General features: G+C 36.9%; 2 protein-coding genes across 8 annotated transcripts; one reads left to right on the top strand and one right to left on the bottom strand.

The window, feature by feature from the left end:
- Positions 1-38: 38 nt before the first annotated feature.
- Positions 39-4594, top strand: LOC131783509 (uncharacterized). Of its 2 annotated transcripts, XM_059100269.2 has the most exons (7): positions 39-367; positions 1144-1235; positions 1565-1687; positions 1801-1890; positions 2783-2887; positions 3327-3440; positions 3811-4594. In XM_059100269.2, the coding sequence occupies exons 1-7, from the start codon at positions 242-244 to the stop codon at positions 4379-4381; spliced, it is 1221 nt and encodes a 406-aa protein (XP_058956252.2). In that variant the 5' UTR covers positions 39-241; the 3' UTR covers positions 4382-4594. The 2 variants fall into 2 exon arrangements, with proteins under 2 accessions (XP_058956252.2, XP_066024079.1); XM_066167982.1 differs by lacking the exon at positions 39-367 and having other exon boundaries at positions 1168-1235; positions 1542-1687.
- LOC131783507 (uncharacterized) lies at positions 4565-27227 on the bottom strand. Of its 6 annotated transcripts, none has more exons than XM_059100265.2 (20): positions 26308-27227; positions 24899-24994; positions 24169-24288; positions 23667-23765; positions 19326-19439; positions 15779-15860; positions 15044-15082; positions 14642-14750; positions 13851-13915; positions 12634-12678; positions 11940-12067; positions 11415-11496; positions 10644-10996; positions 9783-10524; positions 9544-9634; positions 8852-8962; positions 8580-8650; positions 7809-7890; positions 6582-6642; positions 4565-5787 (listed from the first exon to the last, which is right to left on the bottom strand). In XM_059100265.2, the coding sequence occupies exons 1-19, from the start codon at positions 26623-26625 to the stop codon at positions 6612-6614; spliced, it is 2778 nt and encodes a 925-aa protein (XP_058956248.2). In that variant the 5' UTR covers positions 26626-27227; the 3' UTR covers positions 4565-5787; positions 6582-6611. The 6 variants fall into 6 exon arrangements, with proteins under 6 accessions (XP_058956248.2, XP_066024077.1, XP_066024078.1 ...); XM_066167980.1 differs by lacking the exon at positions 6582-6642 and adding an exon at positions 6762-6812; XM_066167981.1 differs by lacking the exons at positions 6582-6642; positions 12634-12678 and adding an exon at positions 6762-6812.
- Positions 27228-27447: the final 220 nt, after the last annotated feature.

Raw genomic sequence — 27447 nt, forward strand, 5'->3', positions numbered from 1 at the left:
CGCGTGATCGCATGATCATGAGAAAATAATGGGATTGATATCTCTTGCATAATTCAAACGCCAATCAACGAGTTCGGCTCTCGCCTCGTCTAATTTAACGGAAAGTGCAATCAAATTTTAAAACTCCTCTGCTCCTTGAGGCAAGATGCCTTTTATTGGTGAACCCATTGTGTTTCGACACGACTGAAAATATGTCTGCATCTAATCTAGGCATATTTGACATGTCACGCAATCAACAGCAATGGCGTTGAAGAAGCTAACCATTGTCCTAGTTTTACTCTTTTGCCGATTTACGCTTTTTTCCTTCATCGCAGTTTTATTTTGGATTCTTCAAGGTATGCCAAACCTCAACATTTGTTTACTGATGGTAAGTATTACAAATAATGACCAAATTGTTGTTGATTCAAAGATTGATGAAGGAAAGTTAATGTGTAGACATGCTTACGTGGAATGTCATCTTGTTTAAGCGAGCAATGCAAAGGACTTTGGATTTTTTAAGCTTTATCTGAATCTTCTAATGATTTTCAATACCTCGTACTCCCCATTTTTTATTTTTCACCACTCATTATTTTTTTTGTCGGCGACAATGAGGAAAAACGTTTGTTGTTGATGTTTAAAAGGATTCGAATTAGTTGCACATACATATACTTTTTGCTTTCCTCCCCCCCCGCCCCCAAAAAAAAAAAAAAAGAAAAAGAAAAAATTTGCATGAGCTTTGTTATTTTATTTCTCTCGGGGCCCACAATCCTCCGAAGCAAATTGTGAATAGAGAAGGCAAAATGATATAGGTAAAATGTTATGGGCACTCGGAAGGAAAATACCGAATTTATTTTATGGGAAATTTTCGAATTGCCGAAATTGGAATATCTCTTTACATTTTCTTATGCACCAGCTATAAATATCAGTAGAATTTTAGTTAAATCAAACTTAACAAACCATGTCTGATTTAGCTATAGACGTAAAAGATGGGCATATAATTTGACATAGAAATCATCTCTGACTCAATTCAGTGACGTGATCGTCACGGCAGTGTTTCTTTCCTTACCAGTCTTGTCACGCAACGCGTTACTTTTTGCGAAGAGGACTACATCATAGTAAATTGCGAGGAGTTATTTAAGTCATGGTCATTACTTCTTTCGTCAGATATTCCTGTCTTACATCATTCCTCTACCGCCAGTTTCTCCCTTCATCCATACAATTGATCGCGCTTTCTCACATGTCTCCTTCGTTGTGAGGTTAGTATCAAACAATCATTTATACTTAGACTAACAATTACTATTCTAAGGTCTTAGAAATGTATTCCGAGCCGGTTTGTTCAAAGCTGGGTTAAAGTAAGGGTTAGTGCGAAATCTGATTTCAGATCTATATTTTATAAATAGTAATAAAATGGTCGTCACGCAACGCTGAAAGAAGCAACACTTAAGATGGCGAGATGCTTGCTTCACAAGCAGGCGGTCACGTTAGGCGTGTAGACCAAGCGAAATGCTTCATGGATAACAACACCAAATACTGAATTATTCTCTAGAAATTTTTTATCGCAGATGTTGTTTTTCAAATTTGACAAAGCTTACTCTCTGGTGGTTGTGGCAGTTCAACTGATTTTCATCGTACTGCCTTGCTATCTTCTGTTCTCTCTATTTTATGAACCCTTGGAGATCTCATTGCGTTACGTCGTCAACCATTTAAGGTAAGAATTCGGATCTTAATTGCGCAGCTTACTTTCCATTTTCGCGATATTGAAAAAGAATTCTTGAACAAAAGAAACAAAACAAAGTAAATATTTGTTCTTTTTATGCTCAGATTCACCATTCCTCATCTGGTATTCAGAACGAGTACGATGATGTTTGAACGAACCTTACCGTGTCTTAGCACGTTATACGGTCTGTTAAGGTTGGGTGCACTCGGAGTAAGCTCCGTACTTTATCTTTAAAATGGAATTTAATTACCTCTCGGCATTTCGCTAAGCGCGTCGATCGATAAATTAATGATGAGGGACAGATCCGAAAAAGAAATAAAAGGGGTTTGAAACTCACGTTAGCATGGTTGCTGCTCACAAAATGCTTGGATTGATGCGTTGATCAATTCGAAGCCTCAACATCCCCCTGGGTAACCCCCTTAGCATTTGAACTTTTGAAGGTTGGCTCGTTCAATTACCGCCCCTTCCCCCACCCCCAAGCCAAAACTGTGTTTTAATGCCCTTTCAAGTGCTGGATTTGATTGTCAATTTTTTTGTCATAAAAGAAAAGAAAGGATCATCAACCGTGAATTCTTGAAGGCCTCTCTTTCTAAGCCTTTTGCTCATAAATGTGAACTCTTTACCTTTGAACACCTCTTTATTAAAAGATAAAAACACATGTATTCCGCTAGAATGACTTTACAATTCTGGTCAAAATTCTTCATCCCACCCAGGTTAGGTTTAAATTCCCCACTTCCCAGGTGCGGACGACAGTCAAATGCCCGTGGGTCGCCCGGGAGGTGGAAGTTAAGGCCTCGCAACTGATCGGCGAATAAAATGGTGGAGCGCGGTATCAACACCTCCTTATATCCACCCCTGTTTGTGATGGTCTTGGATCGGTCAGAGGGAGTTGGAGAAGGGGGTGTGGGGGGAGCTGTTAGTTTAGGTCTTACCAAGGTGAACCACGAAAATTATGTAGGGAAATTTGATGGATTATACATTTTGTCAGAGTTTGTTAACTGAAATTTACAAAGTTAAGTTGAGAGTTACAAAATAGGAAGAGGTGTCAAGGGTTTCTCGAATTTTTTTTTCTGTTTTAACTTTCAGGTGTAGTTTTTTTTCCTTTTCAAGCCTATTGATGAAGTGCTCGATGTGGATGGCTGCAGCTCTATTCTCCATAACCTCTCGTTTGGTTTGCAAAGTGATTCATGTGTAAGCTTTTAACGTTATCGAGTAAAGCACTGTTTTATGCAGAGGACCGAGGATGCTGGATCTTCAGTACACATGCCACTCATCAATTGGGTTGCACTTGATTAGATTACATTACATAAGATTAGATTAGGCCATCTTTGCTCCTGCTGGGAACATAGTGCGTCGACCATGAATCTCCATCGGATCTTGTTTGGGCTGTTCTTTTTGCCTCTTCCCAGATTATGTTATTCTTGTCGAGCTCATCTTGGAAAGTGCGCCTTCAAGACTGCTTTCGATGGCCTCTTCTTTTAAGAACTGTGAGGGTTCCATTCGAGGGTACGACGGGTGGTATTGTCCCTAGGTACTAGCTTTCCTTAATGAGCTACGAAATGCTCATTAGATCGATACAAAAGCAAAGTTAATCATATGTGCATTTTTTTTCTTAATCTCCTTTTTCTAGAAAGGTTGTTAGTTCATTGCTTGTGACCATTGGAATACTGATTTGTCTTCCTGGATTAGAACTAATTCCCAATCTACTTGCAACAGGACATTTATATCCTGGGTCTCTAATAAGGTAAACAATTGAGTACAGTTTATCATAAGGCAAATTGTATGGAAGCATCTCTGATGAAAAACGTGCACATTGAGTGTCGCGAACGAAACCCAAAAGCCAATCAGAGCGAAGGTAAATATTAGTGGGGAGCCATAAGGAACGAGCAAGAGAACACGCGACTAAGTCATGATACGTTCTGGTGCTGTATCTGATTGGTTGAGAGGCTGGCGCAGTCCTGGAGCACTTCGAAGGCAAACTGAAATTTGCTCCAGAACACACTTGGAAAATTAAGGTGGCTCTACACTGCCATACAAGTTTCTCTCCTTACTTATGGAACGTCCGAATTACGCATGCCTCAACACTGAAAAACGAGTTTACTTCTTTTTCACAGGTTCCAACGTTGTGCAAAATACGATGACAGCACCGTTTGCCATTCTGCTTTCTTAGAGTTTTCATACAGCATGTGCAACTTAATACGTAATGGGATCTTTATAACTACGTGTTGGACTGTAAACTGTAGTTCTTGGAAAAAACCATCAAGAGAATTGACAATCGTCGTAGAGAGCTGCCCGACACTGAGAAACAAGTCTTATTTCCAACTCTTACTTTGCGCAGCTGGGCTGCCCCTATTAATGAACGGACACTGCTTTGCTCAAACAATTCACAATACAGCATCAATTGGAAATCTTTTGTTGTTTCTGGTCGCACTGAACGCTTATCACACCCGTACTGCTTCAATGATGTATCACGCGTTATGTGGTGTGGTTATGAACGTCCAGAGCACGCTGGTGGCTGTGTACAACATATCTAGGAACTTACAAACTCAACCCAATGACTCCATTGCGACGTTGCTGTACATTTTGGAATTGTACTTGATGCTGCTCGTCCTCTTAGACAGCAGTACTCGGGTGATAAAAAAAGTTATAAACCCAAAACTAGATATTATGTCACTGGAAAGTTAATGAAACTTGTGAAATGACATTCTCGCACAAACTTCTTTCGATAGTCTACCCTACATGAAATCTCCTTGGCACCTGTCGTTACAGTTGTCACGCAACTCTTTGTTGGGCTACAGTGCGACGAGAACGAGACACAATACTGACAACAGCTGAAAAGACTTATCCATGACAATCAACTGAAAACAGTTTTCAAGAAAATAAATAAATTGAATTTTATTTTTTTCCTTAGAGGGTTTAAGCTGAATAACAGGACTGCTCTACATACATTCAGATTTCTTCTCCTACACTCACTCCGGCTTTTTTTAAGTCACGTAACTGTCTTCCACAACATTAAAGAGGATACTAGCCTACATGGGTGAATGTCGAAGCGTGGCGAATATTATAATAAGGGATAAGTTGATCCTCTCTTGGCGATGATAGAAACTGCGTATACTTCTTACGATTTCATTTTGACCGTGATGAATTTCTCTTCAGAAAGCAGTAGTGAGGTTTCGGCCAATTTTTGTTCCCCTCATTCACTAAATGAGAGAAACAGGCCATAGTTCACTTATCTATAAATAAATTACTATGTTATACTTTTCCCTTTATGTCATTTGTTCCCATTATTTAGAGCTATAAATTAATCTATATCCCGCCTTTGACCTATAATTTTACCACCCTCCCCTCCCCCCTTAAGAAGTTGCCATTGATTCTTATTGAACATGTTTACAGTAACACTCAGTGATGGCACTCTACTGTGTAAGCTATCAAATGCTGTTTAACTTAAGCTCCACATGCAAAACATCATTCAATTTCTAGCAATGAAGACATAAATATTGGAGCAATGATAAATCAGTCACTGAGCCCCAGTCGACGATAACCCTTGCAAGTTATCCGCAACACAAGCAAAAAGCAGCAAAAAATTTAATTTGATGTTTCGTCGCTGCAAAGCCTCTGAGGTGCCTCACCCCCACCTGTATGATACCCAAAGTGCTTGAAGACCTGTTTTTCGGCAAGCTGAGTGGAATAAACGTTGAGGAATGTAAGACTAAACGCTCAAACACAAACGTGATGAGGTGGGCGGGAAAAAGAACCGGCTCACTACATACAACAATTATCTACTTTGTCAGCTGTTCAATGGTTCAACTAATAAAAAAAACCTAACATCAGTTCTCAGTTCTGAAACCCACCAATACCACCCTAGTCCTAGACTCTCTCTTTTGACCCCGGCGATACACTGACTGGGTGCACTTTCTAATTTACAAATTTTTAATTAGTGAAAACATTACGTCTGCTAAGATATGGAGTATTTTTTTGATATAATTTTGTGCCATCTAAAACATATAAGAACGATATGAATGGCAGGCGCTTTTCAGGATTTTTAAGTGAAAGTTTTCCATGGTCAGACCTCGGTACCTCCAACATATTCTCTGTCAAGTGAAAAACAAAAACGTAAAATTAGCTTCGCTAGATACTTAATCGCTCAGTGGTTGAGAGGCTTATTAAGTTAAAGAAACCGTTCGCTAGAGCAGTTCTTGCTTTTTGGCGAAGACCGTTGCGCAAAAAAAAAAAATCAGTGAATGATGTTAGCACGCCGCGCGGAATATTTAGGCGCCTCACTCCCAGAGTTCCGCGCGGCGCGCTAACATCGAATTCTTTTCACTGATTTCTTTTCCGACTAGCGCGACGGACTTCGCCGAAAAGCAGGGACTACTCGTAGTCTAACCGTGAGCTTAAGGTCAACGTAGTTTTAAAGTTTTAGTTTTTACTCTTTGTTATCAATCATTAAAATCATTCGCGATTTAATGGAGTTATTGTTTCCTTATCTTAGGAAACGTTCCTTTACATTGAAGAATTAATTTCCTCATTCAAATGTTTAAATCTAATTCAAGCAATAATATTTAACTTTTAGGTACCTACAAGCTTCAAAAAGTTATGCCTTAAGGGTAACCAGTCAGTTAAGGGGTATGAGTCCACCCTTTCCATTAATTTGGATTATGCTCTTGGGAAATTAACCTTAATAAATTTATGTCAAGAATGAAGAAAAATATCAATCAAAGAGCAAACAAAAAAATAGGCTTTCCTTTTTCTGACAACCGATGAAAGGCACAACTTTCTGAGCTGAGAAAGGGCTTGTTAATTTTATTCTTCTTTCTTTTAGAAAATGCTTAGAAAAGGGGTTAAAAGTGGTTAGTTTTTGATAAAACGTTTATGGCAAGCCTACCTCTGCACACAGCCTTATCCCTTCACCTCATTAATGGCCAACAAATTGCGGCATTTTTTTACTGTATTACAGAAGAGTAGAAGAGAAATTAGCTCACAGAAGTTGAAAGCATTTAGATCGGTTTTAAGACGCGCAGCAGTGTGTAAAGCTTGGAAACGAGTCATATCTGACACGTGATACCTTTTTCATTTGTCGCCAGTCGTGGTCGTGCGCTCACTGCGGTCTCTGGAGCTGTGTTGCGTTTTTTAAGAATAATTTAATGACACAGTCATTTCACAAATTTACGCTGGTGGGAATGGGGAGGGAGCAAGTGAAAAAGGGGAAGAAAGGGGAGAGGGGAGGGCAAGGAAGTTTACTAAAAATTAACGACAAAGGCACTAAATAGTTTTCTGTTCGAACGTGTCAACTAAGAAGAATTAAAAAGGTTAAAGAGGAATGATGAATTTAGATATATGAAATTCATATATTTGCACTGCGGTGAAGAGATGAAATTAAGAGATCCTCGCAGCTAAGAACACTACTGAAACGAGTAGCTGAAAATAGGACCTGAAAAAAATTCAGGCCCGTACGGGATTTGAACCCATGACCTCTGCGATACCGGTGCAAAGGTCATGGGTTCAAATCCCGCACGGGCCTGAATTTTTTTCAGGTCCTATTTTCAACTACCCGTTTCAGTAGTGTTCTTAGCTGCGAGGATCTCTTAATTTCAAGGTTAAAGAGGGTTTGACTTTCATGATGTAGGTAAATCGCCTTTATCACCGAAGTGTGTAAGTTGGTTCACTTTCACGTTTACGGCTTTTTTTTTTAAAACAGGGTATGATTTTAATCGTGTGTTTATGTACTTTTTAACATATATTTATGGTTTCATTTTCAATATTGGTCATTTTAAGTCAAATGAATATCCTTCTTTGTTTCACTTAGTTCTCACAGACTAAAAAGTGACATGTTATTTTCAATTTGTGGAGTAACGATAGAATGATGTATCATTAAATTATTGATTAGTTGTTTAATGTTTATTTTCCGTTTATTTTATTGTTTAAATCCATTTGTGCACAGCAATTCCAGTCATGGCAGGGGATTTTGATTAAGAACACGGACTTATCTCCCGGCGTTAAGTGACAACTCCTGAGTATTGCATGACAACACGTGTAACGAGGAGAAGACAACCACAAATAATGACATGACCGATTTTTTTGCTTTTTTTCAAAATTTTTGACAGGTACTTACATGTCAAGATGTTTGACAGCATCACTGGAACACATAGTGGTAGTCTGGTAATGACAATCCCTATGTGTGACTAATTTGCACTCTGAAAAGATACACAAACAAAGATGAAATTTAAAAAATGCAAGAGTTAGTAGGCTCAGTTTCTTTACAAATGAATAAAGGGGTAAGTTTCTAAAGAAACTGTGGTGCTGCGTCGGTAGGAGAGTATAGCAGGTAATTTAGTGTTAACAACTGGGTTGAAAACGTAAATTAGCCACCGTAAAGAGTAAAAAAAGCTGACGTTTCGAACGTTAGCCCTTCGTCAGAGCGATTGACGAAGGGCTAACGCTCAAAACGGTGGCTAATTTACGTTTTCAACCCAGTTGTTAACACTAAATTACCTGCTCAGTTTCTTTACGCTTGATGCGCTGAGATCTGAGCCCTGTTATCTGGTCTCGTCACCGAGACAAGTCACTGAAGATGAAAATTGACCTCACACTGACTTCATTGAAAAACTGAAGCTTTTAGAGCGGTTTTCCATTTGAATGTCAGATGGCTGAAATTGGGGCCACAAATACTGAGGAGCTTTTCCTGATTCACGGAATTCAAACCGATGCCGTTTGCAAATCTACGGTCAAAGAACAAGTTGGGATTTCACTGCCCACATTGAGTTGTCTGAAGTTGAAAATGTTGAAATCCATCGTTCCAATTGTGTGGGCGGTCCCCGATCTTTTCTAATGCAAAAATAGCATTTGACATGACTGTGATTTAGTATCTTTCATTAATTATTACCTCTACATTGGTAGCCTTGTTTTCCGATTTTTCCTTTGATTGATTTTGCACACACAGCACATTCCGGTGAGCTAAACAGAGAGAATTGGAGTGAATAGTTTAGAAAAGCAGCAGATGGAGATCAAAGGCGTCAAGAATAAAATAAACACCCTGTAGAAGCACAGAATGAAATATTTAAGAGGATACGATTTGAAGCCATTCAAAGTCAGACCGCAAAAACAACAACAACAATCACAGCAATAACTTCAACAACAAAAACAACAGCGTTATACCTTCCAGTAAAGTGGACAGCGGTGAAGATGTGATCATTATAAATGTGCAGCTTATTGCCACCTTTCTCATAAGCTTGTCTTTTAGCCATCACGGGAGGAATGTGCGCATATCTGAGAAAAACATTACATGTAGCATATCAGAAGAATTAAACGATGTTTTCTCGCTCGTAACGCAGCGCCAATGAGAGCCAGAAGTTTTTATTTGGTTGTACATTGACCCATCTCTGATTGGTGGAGAAATAGCAAAAGCGTTTAACCAATCAGATTTTGGGTGATCAAAAACCGCGCTGTGTTTTTTCATGTATCACCTGTCGTCTATCTAAACCTTAAATCGTACGAGGAGCTAACAAGAAAACCAAATGCTTAATTTAGTTCCAAATGTAAGTTCACTTTTCAGATTTAGTGAGTGTGTTGAACAAAAAAAGATCGTATTTTAATAAACTGAATTATATGATGAGTTCAATAAAGATTTATCAAAACTATTATCATCAAATTTTCCTTGTTTTATCCACTCGTGTTGTGGATGCAGTATTTCCGGTTTTGGAAAAGTACCAATCTTAATTCAAATCCGTTCTAAAATGCATGAATTACCTGAATTATTGACGCATTAAATCATATCAAAAATTGATCCACGTTTTCATGTCGTTCATGGCATGCACACGAGACAAGAATAGACACAGGCACTTTCTTACTTTTTCTGGCCCTTGTGCACTGTTTCAATAACCAGTGTAGAGTGAGGACTTGGTGAATAGCTGAGAAGTGAAGATTGACTGGTGGATTTGCCTGTAAAAATGAAACAAATTTTTTCAATGATTAAATAACACATCGGTTAGAGTTTCATTCCCCTGTTGGTAGCCCTACTCTTTTGGTTTGCATAAAATTCCCCCCGTCTCATATATGAGAGGTTCCGAACGAAGGTCAGAGCACTTACGCAAGTTAGATGGATCTGGGACAGGTAGGTCCCCGGCATGGTAGGAGTGTCTGATTGGGTCATCTCTCTTGAACACCTTTTCTTCACCCTTATCTGTGTCCCTGTCGGCTGCACTCATACTAACTGGTCTCCTTCTGAACAGATTGAAGGACCTTCGCATTTTGGGTTTGGTGTTCAGTTCTGAAGCTTGTTCAGTCATTTCTTCAAGTTCTTTCGATTTCTCGATCTCTGTTTCCTTCTCTTCCTCTTCTTGGGTCTCGCCGTCTTTTTTATGCTCATCTTTTAGTCCTTCTTCTTTGCTTTCCACTTGCTGTTGTACTTCCTCTTCTTCTTCCTCTTCTTTTTCACCTCCTTCTCTCGTTTCCTCGTCTTTAACACTTTCTTCTTTCACGACATCGTCATGAATTTCTTTAATCTCTTCCTCCAATTCTTCAGCTGCGGCGGCTTTCTCATCATCCTTAACTGTCTTCTTGTCACTTTGCTTCCTTTTGAAGGCAAACTTGAATGACCTTCGTGTTTTACTTTTCTTTTCTATCACCTCTTCTTCCTCTTCCTTTGGCTTCTCGTCTTTATCTTCCTTTGGCTTCTCGTCTTTATCTTCCTTTGGCTTCTCGTCTTTATCTTCCTTTTCGTTTTGTTCTTGTATCTCTTCCTCTTTCATGTCTTCCTCTTGACCTTTATTCTCCTCTTCGGCCTCTTTGTTCTCCGCTATGGGAACTTCTACTTCGACCGCTTCAACTTCCTGTAAAAATCAGAGGAAGAACTGACAAAACCATAACCAACTACGCTATCCACATGTATGTCGAAGATGGTGTCCTTTAAAACACTTAAAGAAACCAACGATTGCTTTAAACGCCTTACCTCGACAAGTTTGACTGGTTCCTCGACAGCTTCTTTCACCTTCGCCTTTTCCAGCACGGGCTCAACTACAGGAGTTGCCATGACAACGATTGGAGCAGGAGGCTCGCTCATTAACTCTGGTTCGTCATGTTGTTCTACAGTGTCCACGCCGTTTTCGTAACTAGCGTGTTTCGGCTTCTCATCGTTAGCTTCATAAGCTTCAATCTCCATGGCCAGTTCATCCAGACTTGACTCGATGTAACGCTTCCGAACTGGAATGTGTCCATTGATCTCGGGATCAGGTCCCCCGCCATTCATGAAGACTGGGGCTGCTTCCTCTGATGGGGAGCTGTGGGCACTAGGGCTCTCAGGATCTGAAAAGCAACGATTAACAAGAACAGGATTTATATCTAACCAAATAACGATCGGCGCGGTAGAGATCATCAGTAGGGGCACACAGGATTCGCACTGAACTCTAGCGAAAGTTGGAACGTCTAGGAACTAAGCAATAATTTGCGCATCTGAAATATTTTCTACAACAATTTTCACGCTCGTCACTTACAATCTGTGTTAAGTCTTTTCGATCATCGATTTGGTCATCTTGATCCTTATAGCTTTCGTCTCCAAATAAACTGATGGATCAACTTTAACAAATGAATTCAGGTAAAAATGTACTCGTGCACACTACTTCTTCCCACTTTGTTTCAATCTGTAGGAGAGCCCTGTGCAAAATGCATACTTACATCTGAAAATCAATGACTAAACAAAAAGGCAAACAAGAAGAGAACTTACCACTGGACATACGTTTTCGCCCCATGCCACTTACTAAGGGCAGAGTAGCATCAATGACCTTTCCATCCTTATCAAAGGTAAACTGTTGAGAAAGACAGAGTGGTTGGTTACTAACTGACGAAACTGTGACGGGATGTACCGTTTTAAGTGTCCATTTGATCAAACTCACTGGCGCACATAAGTAAGTTTTTGCTGTAAAGTGCGTTAAATGTGACAGCGCATCGATCATCAGTTAAGTTGTGACCAAATTTCCGTGGGACTAACATGTTAAACTCTGCCATGTGGCCTGTTTACGTTTCTGAACATAGTGTCATTAATTCCTTGCTTTCCCAATTCATGCAGATCAGAGAGAATTCGTGGATAAGGAAATTTAAAATCCGAACATTTTCTTCACTTTACCTAATGCTAATAATTATCGAAAAAAGACAATAAATCAATAATAAATGAAACAAAAAACATAAATAAACTAAAAGATAACTACTTTTAAGACTCGTTAGAGGATGTTTCTGATTATTGTTGTCTAACCTCCAAGGTGATGTCGCCCCTTGAATGGTCACTTTTAGATGACTTGGGCAGCACAGGGAGAATCAGCCGACATGTCTGGTCTCTGTTCACCGTCGAAAGAGGGACAATCACTTGGCCAAGATAATCATCTATGTAAGTAAACGAAGTACGTTACAAGGTAGGACCCTGTTTCTTCACTGCAGCACTGACAGACGAGAGAGACAGTTAGATTCTAGATTCTAGAAGGACGACGACGACGACGACTAAAACATTAAGATTTTTTTTATCCCTGTTACCGTTTGTCTGAGTTTATATATGTTAAGGTTTAGTAGAACAAAAAGACACGCTCGCGTGACACACGAACCCAAGGCCCGTAACGAGTCTACATAACGACTGCACCATAGTTTGAATGGTTCACTGAATAAAGGGACTGGAAACTATTTTTTATTTTAAGACGGCACTATGACCTATAAAATTGTGAATTCACGTATCTTTAGTCTCCCCCTTAAAAAAAACGCATGGTAAAGATAAATTTTTTACTGTTAACACTTTACTTATTAACTTATTAGCGATTTTTTTCCCTCTGGTTTCGATGTAATTCCCTGTTCATTACTTAGAAACCATTTACTGCGTTACTTATAACATCATCATAATCTTGTTTCTACTTCATCTTTATGTTGTGAAACTATATCATAGTGTACTGTGTCTGATTCACCTTGCTCCTCAGTAAATTCATTGTCTTCCAAATGACAGAGAGAATCTGTTTAAAGACATTTAGACGTAAAAAATATTCACAATTATCTTTATTAAATTGAGGAGATTTTCATATTTAAAGCAAAACAACAACAGCAAAAAAAACAATTACACTTGTTTCAGTGGAGCAGGTGAACTTTAGTGAATGGTTTAATGAAAATGATTTCGCAGTTAACGTAAAAAAAATGCCAAAAAAATGATTTAGTAGCGAAAATGATTTAACTTGTTTACAAGTGAAAGTGAATAAATTCAGACTGCAATATGCTTATTAGGCGAATTTATGGTTTAAGGTTTATATGCAATGTTTAATGTTTTATTCAAGGCCATGGAAAAGTTTACACAGATCAGGGTTAACATTTAACCAACAAAATGTTTACAAGAATGATATTGAAAGCTGTTCATGTACGCTTTGATGTTTACAATGTCATTACGGCTATAGTTGTTCTTTAACTTAAATCAAGCTATATCTAACGAGTTTGTGATGTTTCAGATAATATTAAGCCACTCAAATCAGCAGTAAACTCTGTGACCGCGCGGATCTTTCTACTGAAATTCGGAAAGGCAAACGTAAAATCCATAGGGGTGAATAGGGTTCGAAATAGATCTTCCTGTGGTGGGGAGGGGTGAAGTTTGCCAGAAAGTTGCATACAACAGGTTGGCATTTATTCCTTGAAAAACAAACTGCAAACTGATAAACTTTCCTCTGCCTCAAAATAACTAATTGAGGTACAATTTAATGATGTGCTAAAAGACACCCAATAAAGGAACAGCCCATAGCAGTAAAATGAGACAGCCAGAAACGTTGCAGCAACATTCCTGGCCAACTGAGTCAGGTCAGGGTGCTCTTCCTTCCCCACCCCCCACCCCCTTGACGAGATGTTAGTCGATCAGAGCTGCATGTAACTCCACGATGTTTGAGAAAATTACACAGAAAAACTTCAAATTTGGGGGAGGTGGGTAAAGGTCAGAGAGGTTTTAACCCATGTGACCCTTTGTAAGAGAGGTTGGAATATTTTATTTCTTACTACTCAATTCAGAGTCCTTCAACTTGTGAAGACAGACTCTGTTGCATAAAGTGATTTGCCTATGAAGGAAACAAAAACTCTAAAACTTCCGTACATAGAGCTTGATTCTGAGCTCATCCAAAACTGTGTCCAATACCACAAAGACAAGACTTACCTTTTTCTGTCTTTTCATAGTCATATAGATCAAGTGTGATCTCTTTGGTTTTGGGATTGATGTCACTGTTTTTGCCAAAAGGAAAAGTGACATAAATAAATAAATATATAAACAAATAAACAAACAAAAGATTAATTAAAGAGAAACTTGAATTAACAATATAAAAATGCCCGATCAATATCAGTATCTGGGCAACCGCCCACCTACCCCTCCCCTAACTCAACAACAGTCAATTAATAACAAGTTAGGGTTAATGTTGGGTTAGGGGAGGGGTAGGTGGGTAGTTGCCCAGATACTGATATTGATCTGAAATTCCTGTGCTTCAGCCTGGTGATCCACCCAGCCAGAGCTTATCCCAGTTTCCACATAGCATGAAGCATCTAGGAGTATTACTACTCCCCACTGGATGGGATGTTAGTCTATAGCAAGGTTGCCCCTCTACACTCCACCAGTAACTATACTCCTGGGTGGACAGGGGCACTGTCAGAGTAAGGTGTTTTGCTCAAGAACACAACACAGCAACCTGGCCAGGTCTCCATCCCAGACCTCTTGACTCAGAGTCCAGTGCACTGACCATCAGGCCACTACACCTCCCACTGGAAAATACATGTAGGAATTTTTCATGATAAATTGAAAACTAAGGGAGGCACAGTTTGACTACCAGTATTTTATTTCACATTGTTAAAACAACTGATAATGTAACTGATAACTGGTGGCAGAGTATTCAATGTAACTTGACAAGCTGCTGAATGAAAACAGTGATCGTTAATGTAAAACTTTATCAGACTTACAAAGTGAAATACTCATTCCAGAACGGATTTTCATTATCTCTGACCATGGTAGTTCTCTTGCGCTGAAGTGGGTTGCTGGTAGACACGATACAGTAAGGACTGAGTGATCCTGAAAATATCAAACATACATGATTTAACACCAGGTAAAAGAACAATAATATTTATGCTCAAACTGTTCCATCTGTTAGGAGGTTCTACAATGCCACGCATTTGCTCTGTAATAATCACAAATATAATCAAATTGTTTCATACAGGGAGGCAAAAGAATCTCCAAACCTGATGTCTATCTACATAACTTTGATCTGAAAGATCTGAGGTAAGGCAAAATCAAAATTCCTGTACAAACTTGATACTTAACATTGCCATAATCAAACAAAAAACAAAATAAAGAACCCAACTTACCACTTTTGACTTTTCCACAAAGACCACTTGCTTTTATGACTAGCAAAGAAACAAAAAAAGGAATTTTAGAGAGAAAAATCTTTCCAACGATTTTAAAATCCCTATAACTATTGTGAACATATCTGCCATTTTTCAATTACTTGTATTTTTCCTTTTTCCATGAGAAAATTTGCTTCCAGGTAACGATTTCCTATTGTAATGGTAAATCTACTATTATCTCAATCCATTCTGTTGACAGCCTTTTGTTCTACACTAAACAAATGAAGCACTACCCCTCCCTCTGGTGTCCACATTTGTTAAATTCCCTACAGCTCTAATATTACTCTGACTCCGGATGATGATGACAGATCATAGAGAGAATAGTCACCATTACTGCCAACAGTTCTTCTCAGGACTACCCTCACCAGACAATCAGACTACATGATCAAAAGAGAGTAGAATGACTGTTAACAGACTAGTCTGAGTCAAGCTCCCTCTTTTTCTACTAACTGATCATGTTCTACGAACACTGTTTTATATAGCCACATTAAATGATATAACTTTGGATCCGATGAACATACACAAGAAACAAACCAACATTCCCAATAACATGAATTCATCGCACAAAAATCAACCAGTTTTAGAGCTGGTATTATGACTCTCAGTCAAAATGCACTGACTAACCCAACTCAATTTTTGCCTAAAATCTTGCTGCCATTTTCTGAAACTTGATACTGAAGAAAAAATTTTACTCACTCTTTACAAGGAGTTTTCCTTCTTCTCCAATGCATGATGCTGATGAAGGAGAATCAAGCTGTTCTTTTGAATTAGCTGAACTCTACAAAAAGAATTTCCAAAAAATTAAACTGTTAACACCACAGATCTGAATTAAAGTTAAACATATTTTCTTGCATGTGGCCAAAAAGAGAGTTTGGTTTATAATCAAGATAACAACTTCCAGCTGGTAGGTTTTGTCAATTCTCACAACCTACATGCTAGATAATGCATTGAAACTGCAAGGAGAAGTTACATGTTGGTCACATCTGTGAATTTGAGGGTTAAAGAGGTTTAATGGGAGCTCAAAATTAAATTCATTAGGGAGCAAATTGTTTCTTCAATAATTTCATTAATCTTTATCCTAAACCACATAAAATTATTTTCATGACTACAATATTGTAGATGAAATGGCACTCACACATGTTATAAATTAAAATAAACACAATATATTATTGATATGTGAGTTTTACAAATTGTGTTAATGAATTAACAATGTAACATAAAAACTACATATAAAACAACTGGTAGCAATTTAAAAGTCCAGGATCAAAATACATGTAGTACTATTCTGCCTTTCAGCTATACAACACTTAGAATACAAAATTATATAAATATATTAGCTTGCTGCCTCTCCATGGTGATTTCAAGTATGCTACATCAAAACCCAACACTATCTTGACAGTTTACAACAAACAAAATGTGGGTCAATGTAAAGAAAGGTTAAATAATTGGCATGTTGTTTTTGCCCTGATGTGCCAACTATAACACATAGCCAACCAGTTAGTTATAATGTGAACACTCAAAGTTGCATCTTCATAAGTTCTTCATAAAGAAATAACATAAAATTTGCATTCTACCACAAGTTAAAGGAAGAAGAATGTTTAACTGTCACCAATACAACCAGATAAATAGTGCCTCCATGATAGGCATGACACTAAGCTATAATTTCATAAAATTTTATTAAAGAAAGTGGCTATCAAAACCAACATCTTAAAACTCATTAGAAGTAGAGGGCACAATTTGCCCAAAAATAGCTAATCTTAGAGAACCAACAGAATTTATGAAAAGGATATAATAACAATCTTAAGATTTACATGTTTTGATGAAAAATTCAGACATATTTTTGCATTTAATCTAGACAAAAATAGAATAAAAACATGAAGATTCTTGATGATATAGATACAAAAACAAAATCAGCCAAAGCTACTTGTTTTTACACCGCACACTGTTCATTTTATAACTTTATCTAAAAATAAAGGAACACAGTATGACTGGCAAAAAGGAAAGATTTCCTACCTTTGAACGTTGCCGTCCATTCATAAACACATAGACGTAAACATTGACAAAGTAGTTGTTTTCAATCTGTACATGAGAACTCTTCATTTGAAATTACTTTCCTTCTCAAGAAGCTACTGGCAAAAAAGATTCCTTGAATGTATTTGAATTTTTCAGAGCTCAAATGTCTTTTCACACATCACAAATCTCTCACAAAAAGAAAACTTCACCAAAAGCATGAGAGTCAAAGATAATTAATCAGCCTGAAATTCAGCTGGCTGTAACAAAATAGAATTATTTGAAAAATCTTGACAAAAATAACAATTTTAAAAGAGTATTTAAGTCACTGAGTAGGCCAGTCAATATTTACAGCAGGATGAACAAAAATACAAGCAATGACTTGACTTGACTGTACAATTTTCCCAGTCAGTGCTGGAGTAAAACATACAATGCTATACACTCCATGAGAAGCAGTCATTCAAGAAAACAGATCCTTCAATTAATTATTTATGTGGAAGAGATTTGCATGACAACACTGGAGCAGGTGGCAGATTTAGCCAACTGAAAGAAGCACTTTCTCACAGTTTGAATTCGGCATTAACTCAAATTAAGCTTTAAAAGCATGCAATATAAAACTGAAATAATATTTTATTTGTTTCCAATCAAAATCAGGCTAGTCTAGCTTCCAGCAAAAAGAAACTATATTCTGCCATTAAAAAATCATTTTGAAAGTTCCCTTAGGAGATCACAAAAAACATCTGCTTTTCAAAACAATATTTCATCATTATACACTGCTATAAACCAAAATGCTTGAAAGAAACATTACCAATAAATATAAAACAATCTTGCTTCAATCTTCACAAATGGACTTGTGTTTTATTTTATTTCATTTTGTTCCCCTGTATTTTATTTTCATGAAGACTTTGGACTGGCAACTCAAGCCTGAAAAAGAATCTTTCTTACTCAACTTTCTAAATGGAAAAAAAACCTAGAATGGTATAACCACAAACTGATGGAGAATAATCTAGAAATGAAATTCTAGGGGCACTCAGCAGAAAACCATGCATTCTCTTTGTTATTTCCTCAGGTAAAACCTTTTTTAAATTCAGCTTTGAGACAAATTAATAGTATTTCATTTCCTATTTCAGATTAAAGGATTCTAAGTGACTGCAATGCTTTTAGTTGCATGTGTCAGGGAAATCTGCTATGCATTTTAAAATTTTTAAAATCTTTGTTTGGTTTGGTTGTTTTAAGTTTGTGGTTTTTCCTGACCATCTTTGCAAATTGTTGTCTACAGAAGATGCCTAGAGCAATAATGCTGGAATTTTCACTCACTTTTTTGTTTCAAAGATATTAATAATTAAATTTATCACTCTGAGGCAAAATAATTTGAAAGCAGCTAAAATAAAAGAGCTTGTTGTTTCACCTTTTTTTTTTGGGAAGTTTGCCTGCAGGGCCCAGTTTTTTGAAAGCCAATTAGTACTAACCCAGAGTTAAATTTTAATCTGGGTTTCTATACTTCTTTGTTCAATAGCCTTTTTGGGATCATTTTCTCTACTCTATATGGAGCATCCAATCATCAAATTGTTGACAAAAAGAATTATGCTGAATTTTCTTCTAAAGCTTCCAGAACTGAAATCCGATTTCACACTAACCCTGGGTTCACTAAACCCAGCTTTGAACAACCCAGCCCAGGTGTAACCTTTGTGTGATTAAACCAGTCTTTTAACCCTTTAACTCCCAAGATCTCATGAGTAATTCTCCTTACTGTCTGTCATATAGTTCTTGCCATGTTAGTTTGGAGAATTTGGTATTAGATCAACTAATTATCCCCTGGTTAATATTTTTCTTTATTCTCATCACTTGTCTGCTTGATATTGTATTGATATTGTAAGGAGAAATTTTGTCTTGATCACTAATAGGAGTTAAAAGGGTTAAGCTTTCATCTGACAAATTGAATTTAAACTGTTGCTTTAACCTTTTATGCACTAATATCAGTATGCATATTCTCCATACTTTTCTTTATACATTTTCTAAGGTGCTAACAAGGGGAATTTACTCATCAATCAAGACCTTGTGATCATTTCCTGTATTCTTGTGACTCTAATGAGTGATTCTGGGTGATATGGTAAGGAGAAATTACATGGTAGTCACTCTTACAGGTCAAGGAGTTCAGTACCAGTAGAGTGTAATTGCAGTCTACCCACATGATTGTGTATGAAGATTACTTCATCTGGTTGTATTTACTTACTGCATCTGAAAGTTGGTCCTTTGAAGAGGCCTCTGACAAAGGGATGTTAGTAATGGTTTTACATATCACCTCTTTGACTTTTTCTTGAACTTCACCGGCATCTACTTGGCTCTCCTGAAAAGACATTCCAGTTTGTCAGTTTAGAAAACAAGTATAATAAATGCCATGAATCACTTCACAACTTATGAACAGAGTTCAAAACATGACAGAAAACACACCATGCATGTAGTTGATCACAATAACCAGAGAACTAAAGATGATGGGGTCAATGTCAGTATCTGAGCAACAGCACACCTACCCCTTCCCTGAACCAACATTAACTCAACTTGTTATCAATAAAGGGGGTACGTTTCTAAACAAACTGTGGTGCTGCATTGGTGGGAGAGTATCAATGCCATACACAGCTACCAGCAAACTGCTCAGACAAATTGAACTCCTTGCCATCAGTTCTTAGCTGGTTATACACCTTATAAGTGAAAAATACATGCATTTGCCCTGAATAAAAGTTTTTCTCTTTTTTTTCCTTCATCCAAATTAAAGATTGTGAATAAAGTAAGCAAATCAAGGGTTTTACAGTAAGCTGTTGTACATGTACATAATACTCTGAAACTGTGCAGACAAACATGCTCTCTTTGACCTTCTTACTATGACCACAGAACAAATGTGTGCAAAATTTTTGCAGTTTTTATTTTCAGCATTGGCATTTTGTTAAGAGGCAAAATATATATCTGAGAACTTCATGCACTTTCATGAGAGTTTTTTTTTGCATAAAATGCTTGAAACAATTCTTTATCTTTAACTGCAAGGTTGGAAAATTGAACAAAAGTGACATTTCATTATCCTCTAAAATTCAACTTACAATGTACTCAAAGTCAAGTAAGTTACATGACTATAAACTGATAAAATTATGAATACTACAACATGTAACAGTTAGCAACAAATTAATTTAATAATTAAAAGCTAGTAAAAAAACACCTGCAGCAGATCAAATGCATTTTTGGATGGATTTCACATCAAATAACTTTTGATTTTGAACAACCATCACAAAATGCCTTATATTTCAGATACACTGTACAATACAATCTCTCATTAATAAGTCTCCCTCTGGATCACAAAATTCTGGTCACATGAACGAGTGGAGTTGCATGACAATTGGAAATTTTCACATATCTTATTTCTTAGCTAATGAAGGTAAACAAAAATTTGCTGGCAAGCAAAAACTTTGAAAACTTTATGAAACTGCAGCAGTGAACACACTAACTCAGCCAAAAGAAACACAAGATGATTGACAGACATTTAGTGAAACCCCCTGCCTACCAGCTCTTACTAAAATTACAATGGTTATTGTTTCCTAAAAATCAGAAAACAAATCTGCTACCTTGTAGGTGCTACAAAGACATACAAGTATAAATATGTACACCTATAAGCTTATATACTGACACTGATAGGTATGTGGTAATATCAACATATCTTTTGCACCAGCATGCATCATTCCTGTCACTATGTATCAGCAATCAAAAATATGCTACTTTTAATTGTCCCACAACAGTCTCACTTGTTTGTAAAGAGGACAAGCTCTTAACTGTATTTCTTTGCCCTTAGGAAAGAGTGAAGGAGCAAATGAACAAATACAGAGACCCAAAAGTTATTTCTGATGGAGAATTGTTTTTTTGAAGTTATCTAATGGTATCAGATTAGCTATGGTTGCCGTCAGTATCAATGTTACAGGACAGATATATGCTACTTATAAAAAATCTGATTTTTGTTTCAATATGAAAAGAAACTCAAAAGTTGTAGGTGGAGTTACTCTTCTCGTTAACTTCACACTAAGATTTGTTCTGTTTCTCTTAAAAAATATGCACAGCCCTTGTGTCAGCAATTGGATACAAATAACCATGGAACAAACATGGGTTTGTGAGTGTACACTAAAGCCACATTTGATTGCAAGAAGTACTGCAATTTAATTTGTACAATCAAAATTTGACATTTGCACTAAAACAGAAGAAAAATATTGGCCACAGTTTGGAAGATTCAAGAAACAGTACTTTTTTTAGTTAATCTCACTTTCAAGCTTCACAAGGTTTTCCCTTAGAAATTAAAACCAAGATAAAGAAGCACAGAATCTGTCATGATCCAAATGACAATGATTGTTAGAATACAGACAGTGACAGAAAACCAAAAATTCCACTAAAAAGGCAACTGAGCTGTATTTTCATGGGACAAGGAGTAAAGAACTTGCTAAGAGTACCTGTCAAGGGTAAAGCTGGGGTGTGTTGCGATACTAGACACAAAATCAACTCTTACCCCATTAGAAAGATCAGGTGATGTTCTTACAACACACTGTAGTTTTGTTTCCTCACTCTGTTCCAAAACATCATTACCAGCGCCTGATTCAAACCACAAGACATTTTCAAAAATCACCCATCAATGCAACCAGTAAATGGATGTTCAACACAAAGAACCTTTCATCCAAACACAAGCCTCTTTTACCTTGTTTTGAAGAATCCTGTCCCATAATGGGAAGCTACCAGTTTGGTGTTAAACCAAGAATATCCTTACAAAGCCAGCTTACAAAAAGCCGCTGTCTTTCAACTAAAAATGCCAGTTTTTTCAGGGCTGAATAATTAATGATCTGTAAGCTTATTCCTTTTCTCCATGCACCAGTGTAATGCCAGAACAATGATTATGGAGGTGGAAAAAACTGTCAAGGGTCTGGGTAACAGTTTACATTCCTTGACAATTACATCAGTTTGTTGTAAATAACAAAGAGAGTTGAGAGCCTCAAAGCATCTGAGAAGATGGCACAAAAGAGATAATTGGAGTCACCTATTTATTTTAGGTTACTCCCTTTTGCAATAAAATTAAGAAAAATATTGAGAATTCATTAAAAGAAACACAGGCAAGTTCATTGTTTGAAAAATTCATTTCACATTTATCACTTAAAATCAAAATGTTATACTTGGGAGATACAATTTCACTATGTGTGAAACTGCAGGTTTCCCTTATCAAACAAACTTTTAGAGAAAAAGAGTTTAAATTTCCAAGAAAAACCAAATTTTGAATTCTCCTTGTTTTTTAGTAACTATCTGTCATGAAAACAGCTAAGGAGAATACCAAAATTTATCAGAAAGGACACAGTCATTGACATGCATGCTGATCAGTATATTCTCACAACGAAAACTTACCAGCATATAACACCATTGAATGAGGAGATTTAAAATTTTGATGATTTAGATAAGAATGGATTTAAAGTTGATGAAATGGGTGGTAATATTGACTTAGCTAAATTGAAATGAATGGACACAGCAGGTGGAAAGGCAGGTACTTGGCTAAAAACCTGTAGCTGATTTTAACTTTAGGATGACAGGTAATAATTAGAGCTGGATAAAACAGACAGCCTGCAGGCACTAAAGTGTTAACATGTATAAAAATTAATTTCTCTTGATACAACATTTTTGAAAAAATTATATTAATAGTACTGTTGCAAAATGAAAATTGAACGAAGGGAGTCTAAAATGGTATTTTGAACTCAATCAGAAGAGTTTGCATTCAAATTTTTAAAATGAGTTTGTGATTTTATTATAATGTACAAAATTACCATCCATAATTAATGCGATAACAATTGTCACAAGACTTATGACTTTTCTATTGCCATTACTGATTGAAAATGAATTCTCCTAACAATATTCCGACATTTTTAAGCAGGTGATGAGAATTATATTCAAGGGAACATCATATCATTCTCCACCTTGCTCCCAGAGCTTAAATCTCGTAAGAAATGTATAATTGACAGAGCAGAGAACTGATATAAGGATCTTGAGAGAGACAGAGCTAACTTGAATGTACCTGTACAGTGTAATAGCTTTATTTAGGCATTAGAGTTCACTTTCTTTTGGTTTAACAGCATAATAACCCATGCAGGATGTTAGGAGAATACAAGAAAAGTTTAAGCCGTAGACATTCTCACAACATCCTGCATGGGTTATTGCACCGGTAAACTGATAGATATTATGATGTGTTGCTTTTCAAAATAACTATGGGTTTATCAGTGCAATAAACAATGGGTTTTTGACCAGTTAGGTGGCTTGTAGCATCTCACTTGTTTTACAAAGCATAATAGTCACAAAATTATAAATTTATATAACAAAATTCCCATGATCGTTGACTCATTCATCAGACAATGTAACACTATATTCCACATAAGAATCAAGCAGTTTGTGTTTTCCAAACCACAACACAGCATAGATCAATACATCTTGTAATTCCATATACAAATCATGCAGTTTGTGTTTTCCAAACCACAACACAGCATAGATCAATACAGCTTGTAATTACTTTTACCTTTGCAAGAAACTTTGTGGAAAGAGCAATCTCAGGAACACCAATGAATTGAGCACTTATCTGAAGCCTTGAAGGGGAAGTGCTCAGTTTAAGAGCCACCTGGGAAGAGGAGACAATATAATGATATCAACAGCTAACAACTGCCAACCAGAATTAAACAAACACTCAGAAAAACAAGATGATATTTGTTGTAAAATTTTCAGACAAACAAAACCAGAGTGCAAGAGCTAATTTTGGTTTCATGAACATGATGCACCAACAAGTACTAATGGAATATTAAATTGTCTTGAGGAATTTGTCAATTTTCTCTGAGAGTTCAGTGGTACTTTTTATTTTTCCTGGGCAGAGTTAAGAACTGTGTGAGAACATAATGATCCAGCCAATGGCACAAAACCAGATCAGTTGATCCCAGGTCCAGGAAGGAAAGTTCTCTATAATAATGGGTTAGTTCTTTTAAGCTCCAAGATGATAAGTTATTGGTCTTTTAAAATCAAGAATTTACCTCTCCTGCTAGTCTAACCACACGCACTTCCATATGAGTGGTTTTGGGTCCTTCACTTGTCTGTTGAATGACACGCACAAGGAAACCAAGATCAACTGACTCCACATGAAATGTGACGCACTGAAATCACAACAAATTGGATAATTTCCAAACAAAAGATATTTACCACATTATAATAACACATTCTGATGATTATTGATTAGGAAACTTTCATAAGAGTGATCACAGAGTGTCATCTCTTAATTAATCCATGTTTCCATCAGACTAACATTTTTTCTCAAGTGCACAAAAATAAATACATGGAGTTTACAATGAAATGTGATCCAACAGAGAGAATTAATTTCTGACAATTACAGTGTTGAATATATTATATTTAGTTTTTTAGAAACCAACATATTGACCAGCTCCCTGTTGGCTTGTTTGCTCACTTGTTAAAGCACTGTACCAGTATCACAGAGGTCATGGGTTCAAATCTCGTAAAGACCTGAATTTCTTTAAGCCTTATTTTCACTACTGATAAAGCAGGGTTCATTACTGCAATGATCACTTTGATATTCATTTTTTCAAATCTCATTATTTGTAAACACCTAAATGCAATCAATTTGATAGATGTGAAAAGTTAACATTATTCACACAATTTTATTAAAGCAGAAATGAGCACACAGAGAGAGAAAAAGATACTGTTTTTTCTCATAGTCAACCGATAAATTTATCATCACACCCACCGTACCTGCATGTCACCACTGACAGAGAGACAGTACACACTTGTTAATTTTGGTGGCAGGCATCCTGGACAAAGGCTATCGATTATGATCCTCTGATCTTTCTAAATTACAAACATTTATAAATCAATGAGGGATTTACTGGAACATTTATAACAATAACATGGGATTGGTTTTGCTTGAAAAATCAAATCACACAAAATTAATATCCTCAATACATCATGGAATGGTGCCACGCAGCCATGTATACTCCAGTTCCCATAAAAAATTAACAGAGAATGGATACTAAATGAAATGATCATACATAAATAATGGCTTAATTATAAAAAAAAGTTTATTCAGTAAATCATGTATGATATCCAAAGTTAAATGAAGGCACTAACACCATGAACACAAGAAATGAGCTGAAAGCAATTTGGTGTTGCGTATACAGCAAGTTTGCTGAAAAAAATGCAAAAAATTTCCTGGCTGCAATCATCCCAATTTTAATCTTTAAAAAATAGTTTGCTAGAGGCTAGGTGTATCTTGTGGAACATTTGCTGAGCCAGAGGGGAAAATTTCGTTTAGCATTATAATAACCCAAAGAATCCATCTGCTTTTTCATTCTTCTTCAGAGATGGCTAAGAATTGCAATATGGCCATTTCCAAAATTAGTGCCTCAGAACTATCATAAATCACAGCAGTTGAGATCTGTTGCAATTCTAAACCAATCACAGTGTGGGTTTCTCCAAAATCACCAGGTCGCGGTTGTTCTAAGAGTGGATATATACTATCCAATGGGTTAATCTTTATCCATTGGATAGTGCTGGTCTTGTTAATAGTTATCCAATGGATAGTGATTTATCTATTGGATTGAGGTATTTGCCCCTCTAACAACCAGGCTCAGACCAATTATGCCAAATGACATGAATTAATGACAAACTCAAGTGAGTACAGAGGTGTAACACTGCAATTGGTTAATCCTTCATTAATCACCTCACACGTGGTGACTACAATAACTCTGACTCAAGAGCTCTTGAGTTTATTCATCTTTCTATACAAGAAACATATACATTTATAGACAGTACATTCGCTCTCACGATAGCCTTGCTGATTGCGTTTGAGTCAATTTTCTCTCAGCAAACTCAAAATGATATTGTTGATTGAATTCTGAAAAGCAATATTTATCATTTGTTTCTCGTTTTCTTGAAAAGCAGTGTATATAAACATTGAACAATCTACATTTCATTAACAAAAAAGATCAGGGCACATTTACTTGAAATCATTTAAAAGTCAGGCCTTCATCAATAAACTTAATTTCAAGAAATACTCGAATACAAACACAAGATTCGCATTAAAAAATCACCGATATTTCAAGAGATGTTGGCGGGAAAATGATGGGGAATCAATACCAGCGTTAACAATAAAACAAGATTACCTTTTTGTTTTTCTGAAGTTGTTTATTTAAGGCCCGTAACCAGAACCTGATAATGTTTGGGGTTCGATCTTTCCCTTGAGCGTGAAGGTACAACCACGCCAAAGTTGAATTCAGCCATGCACAAGGTTCGATAGTTACTGCTCGATTATCCTTCGTCAAAGTTCTAATTTTCCGGCTACGCTTCTCGTCCTTGTCGCCACTTGAATTCTTAGACGGCCTTTGAAGAAACAGAACCACCAGAAACAGAAGTAAAAGATGCAGAAGGACGACGTAAACCTTTACAGGGAAAGACAGGTCTTGGACGAGTTCAACCGCCATTAAATGTCAAAAGCGAGCTCCACTTGTTGAAGGTTTTAAGACTTAGAACTGTTAACGAAGAGTTTCGAGTTCAAGGTAATTTAACACGCAGCAAGCCACTGAAATTGAGACAGCGTCTACTGACTAATCTCTCAAAATAAATAGCCATTCAAATAACGCTTGGATTGCGTCGCGACTCAATAATACACAGTGTTAACTTCCCTTCGCAAATATAGCGGGATTTCAGGGGAGACGATTCTCTAATCTTTCGCTCGCGTGTGACCTGCCACGATGAATAGTCTATTCTCTGCACACTTTAAGCTCCCTTGCGTTTCGATCCTGATGCTAATGTGTTTCCTTCATGAATATTTCAGGTGATTATCTAAACAGACGTACTATTCATCATCGCCCAGACTTAGGCTATCCTTGAAAGCCTTGGAGACAAATGCCTCCTAGAGATCATAAAGCATTGTGTCCGCAGATGCTCACGAAAATTTCAGACTTAAAATTTAGTGACTCCTGGAACCTTGGAAGACACGTTCTTCTCTCTCTGTATTTTCGTTCTTTGATAAATTTATCGATGATTTCTTGACAAACACCATCAAAAATTACACCAGTTTTGTCGTGTTTTGGCAAAATGTTAATGAGAAGGGATTGGACACAAACGTGTCAACAAAGGAAACACATGGAAATGTAAAACAGCGGCATGGACTTCGGAAACGGCCTTCTTGAAACATAATTGCTTTCTCACGGTAAATCATCAGAAAATGTGTTTAATTTTGCGTGCATGAGTCCTTTTTAAATCAAGCTTAACGCTAAAAAGCACTTAAAACGCATAGTTAG

This window comes from Pocillopora verrucosa, chromosome 6 (assembly GCF_036669915.1).
Source record: "Pocillopora verrucosa isolate sample1 chromosome 6, ASM3666991v2, whole genome shotgun sequence".
Taxonomy (NCBI): domain Eukaryota; kingdom Metazoa; phylum Cnidaria; class Anthozoa; order Scleractinia; family Pocilloporidae; genus Pocillopora; species Pocillopora verrucosa.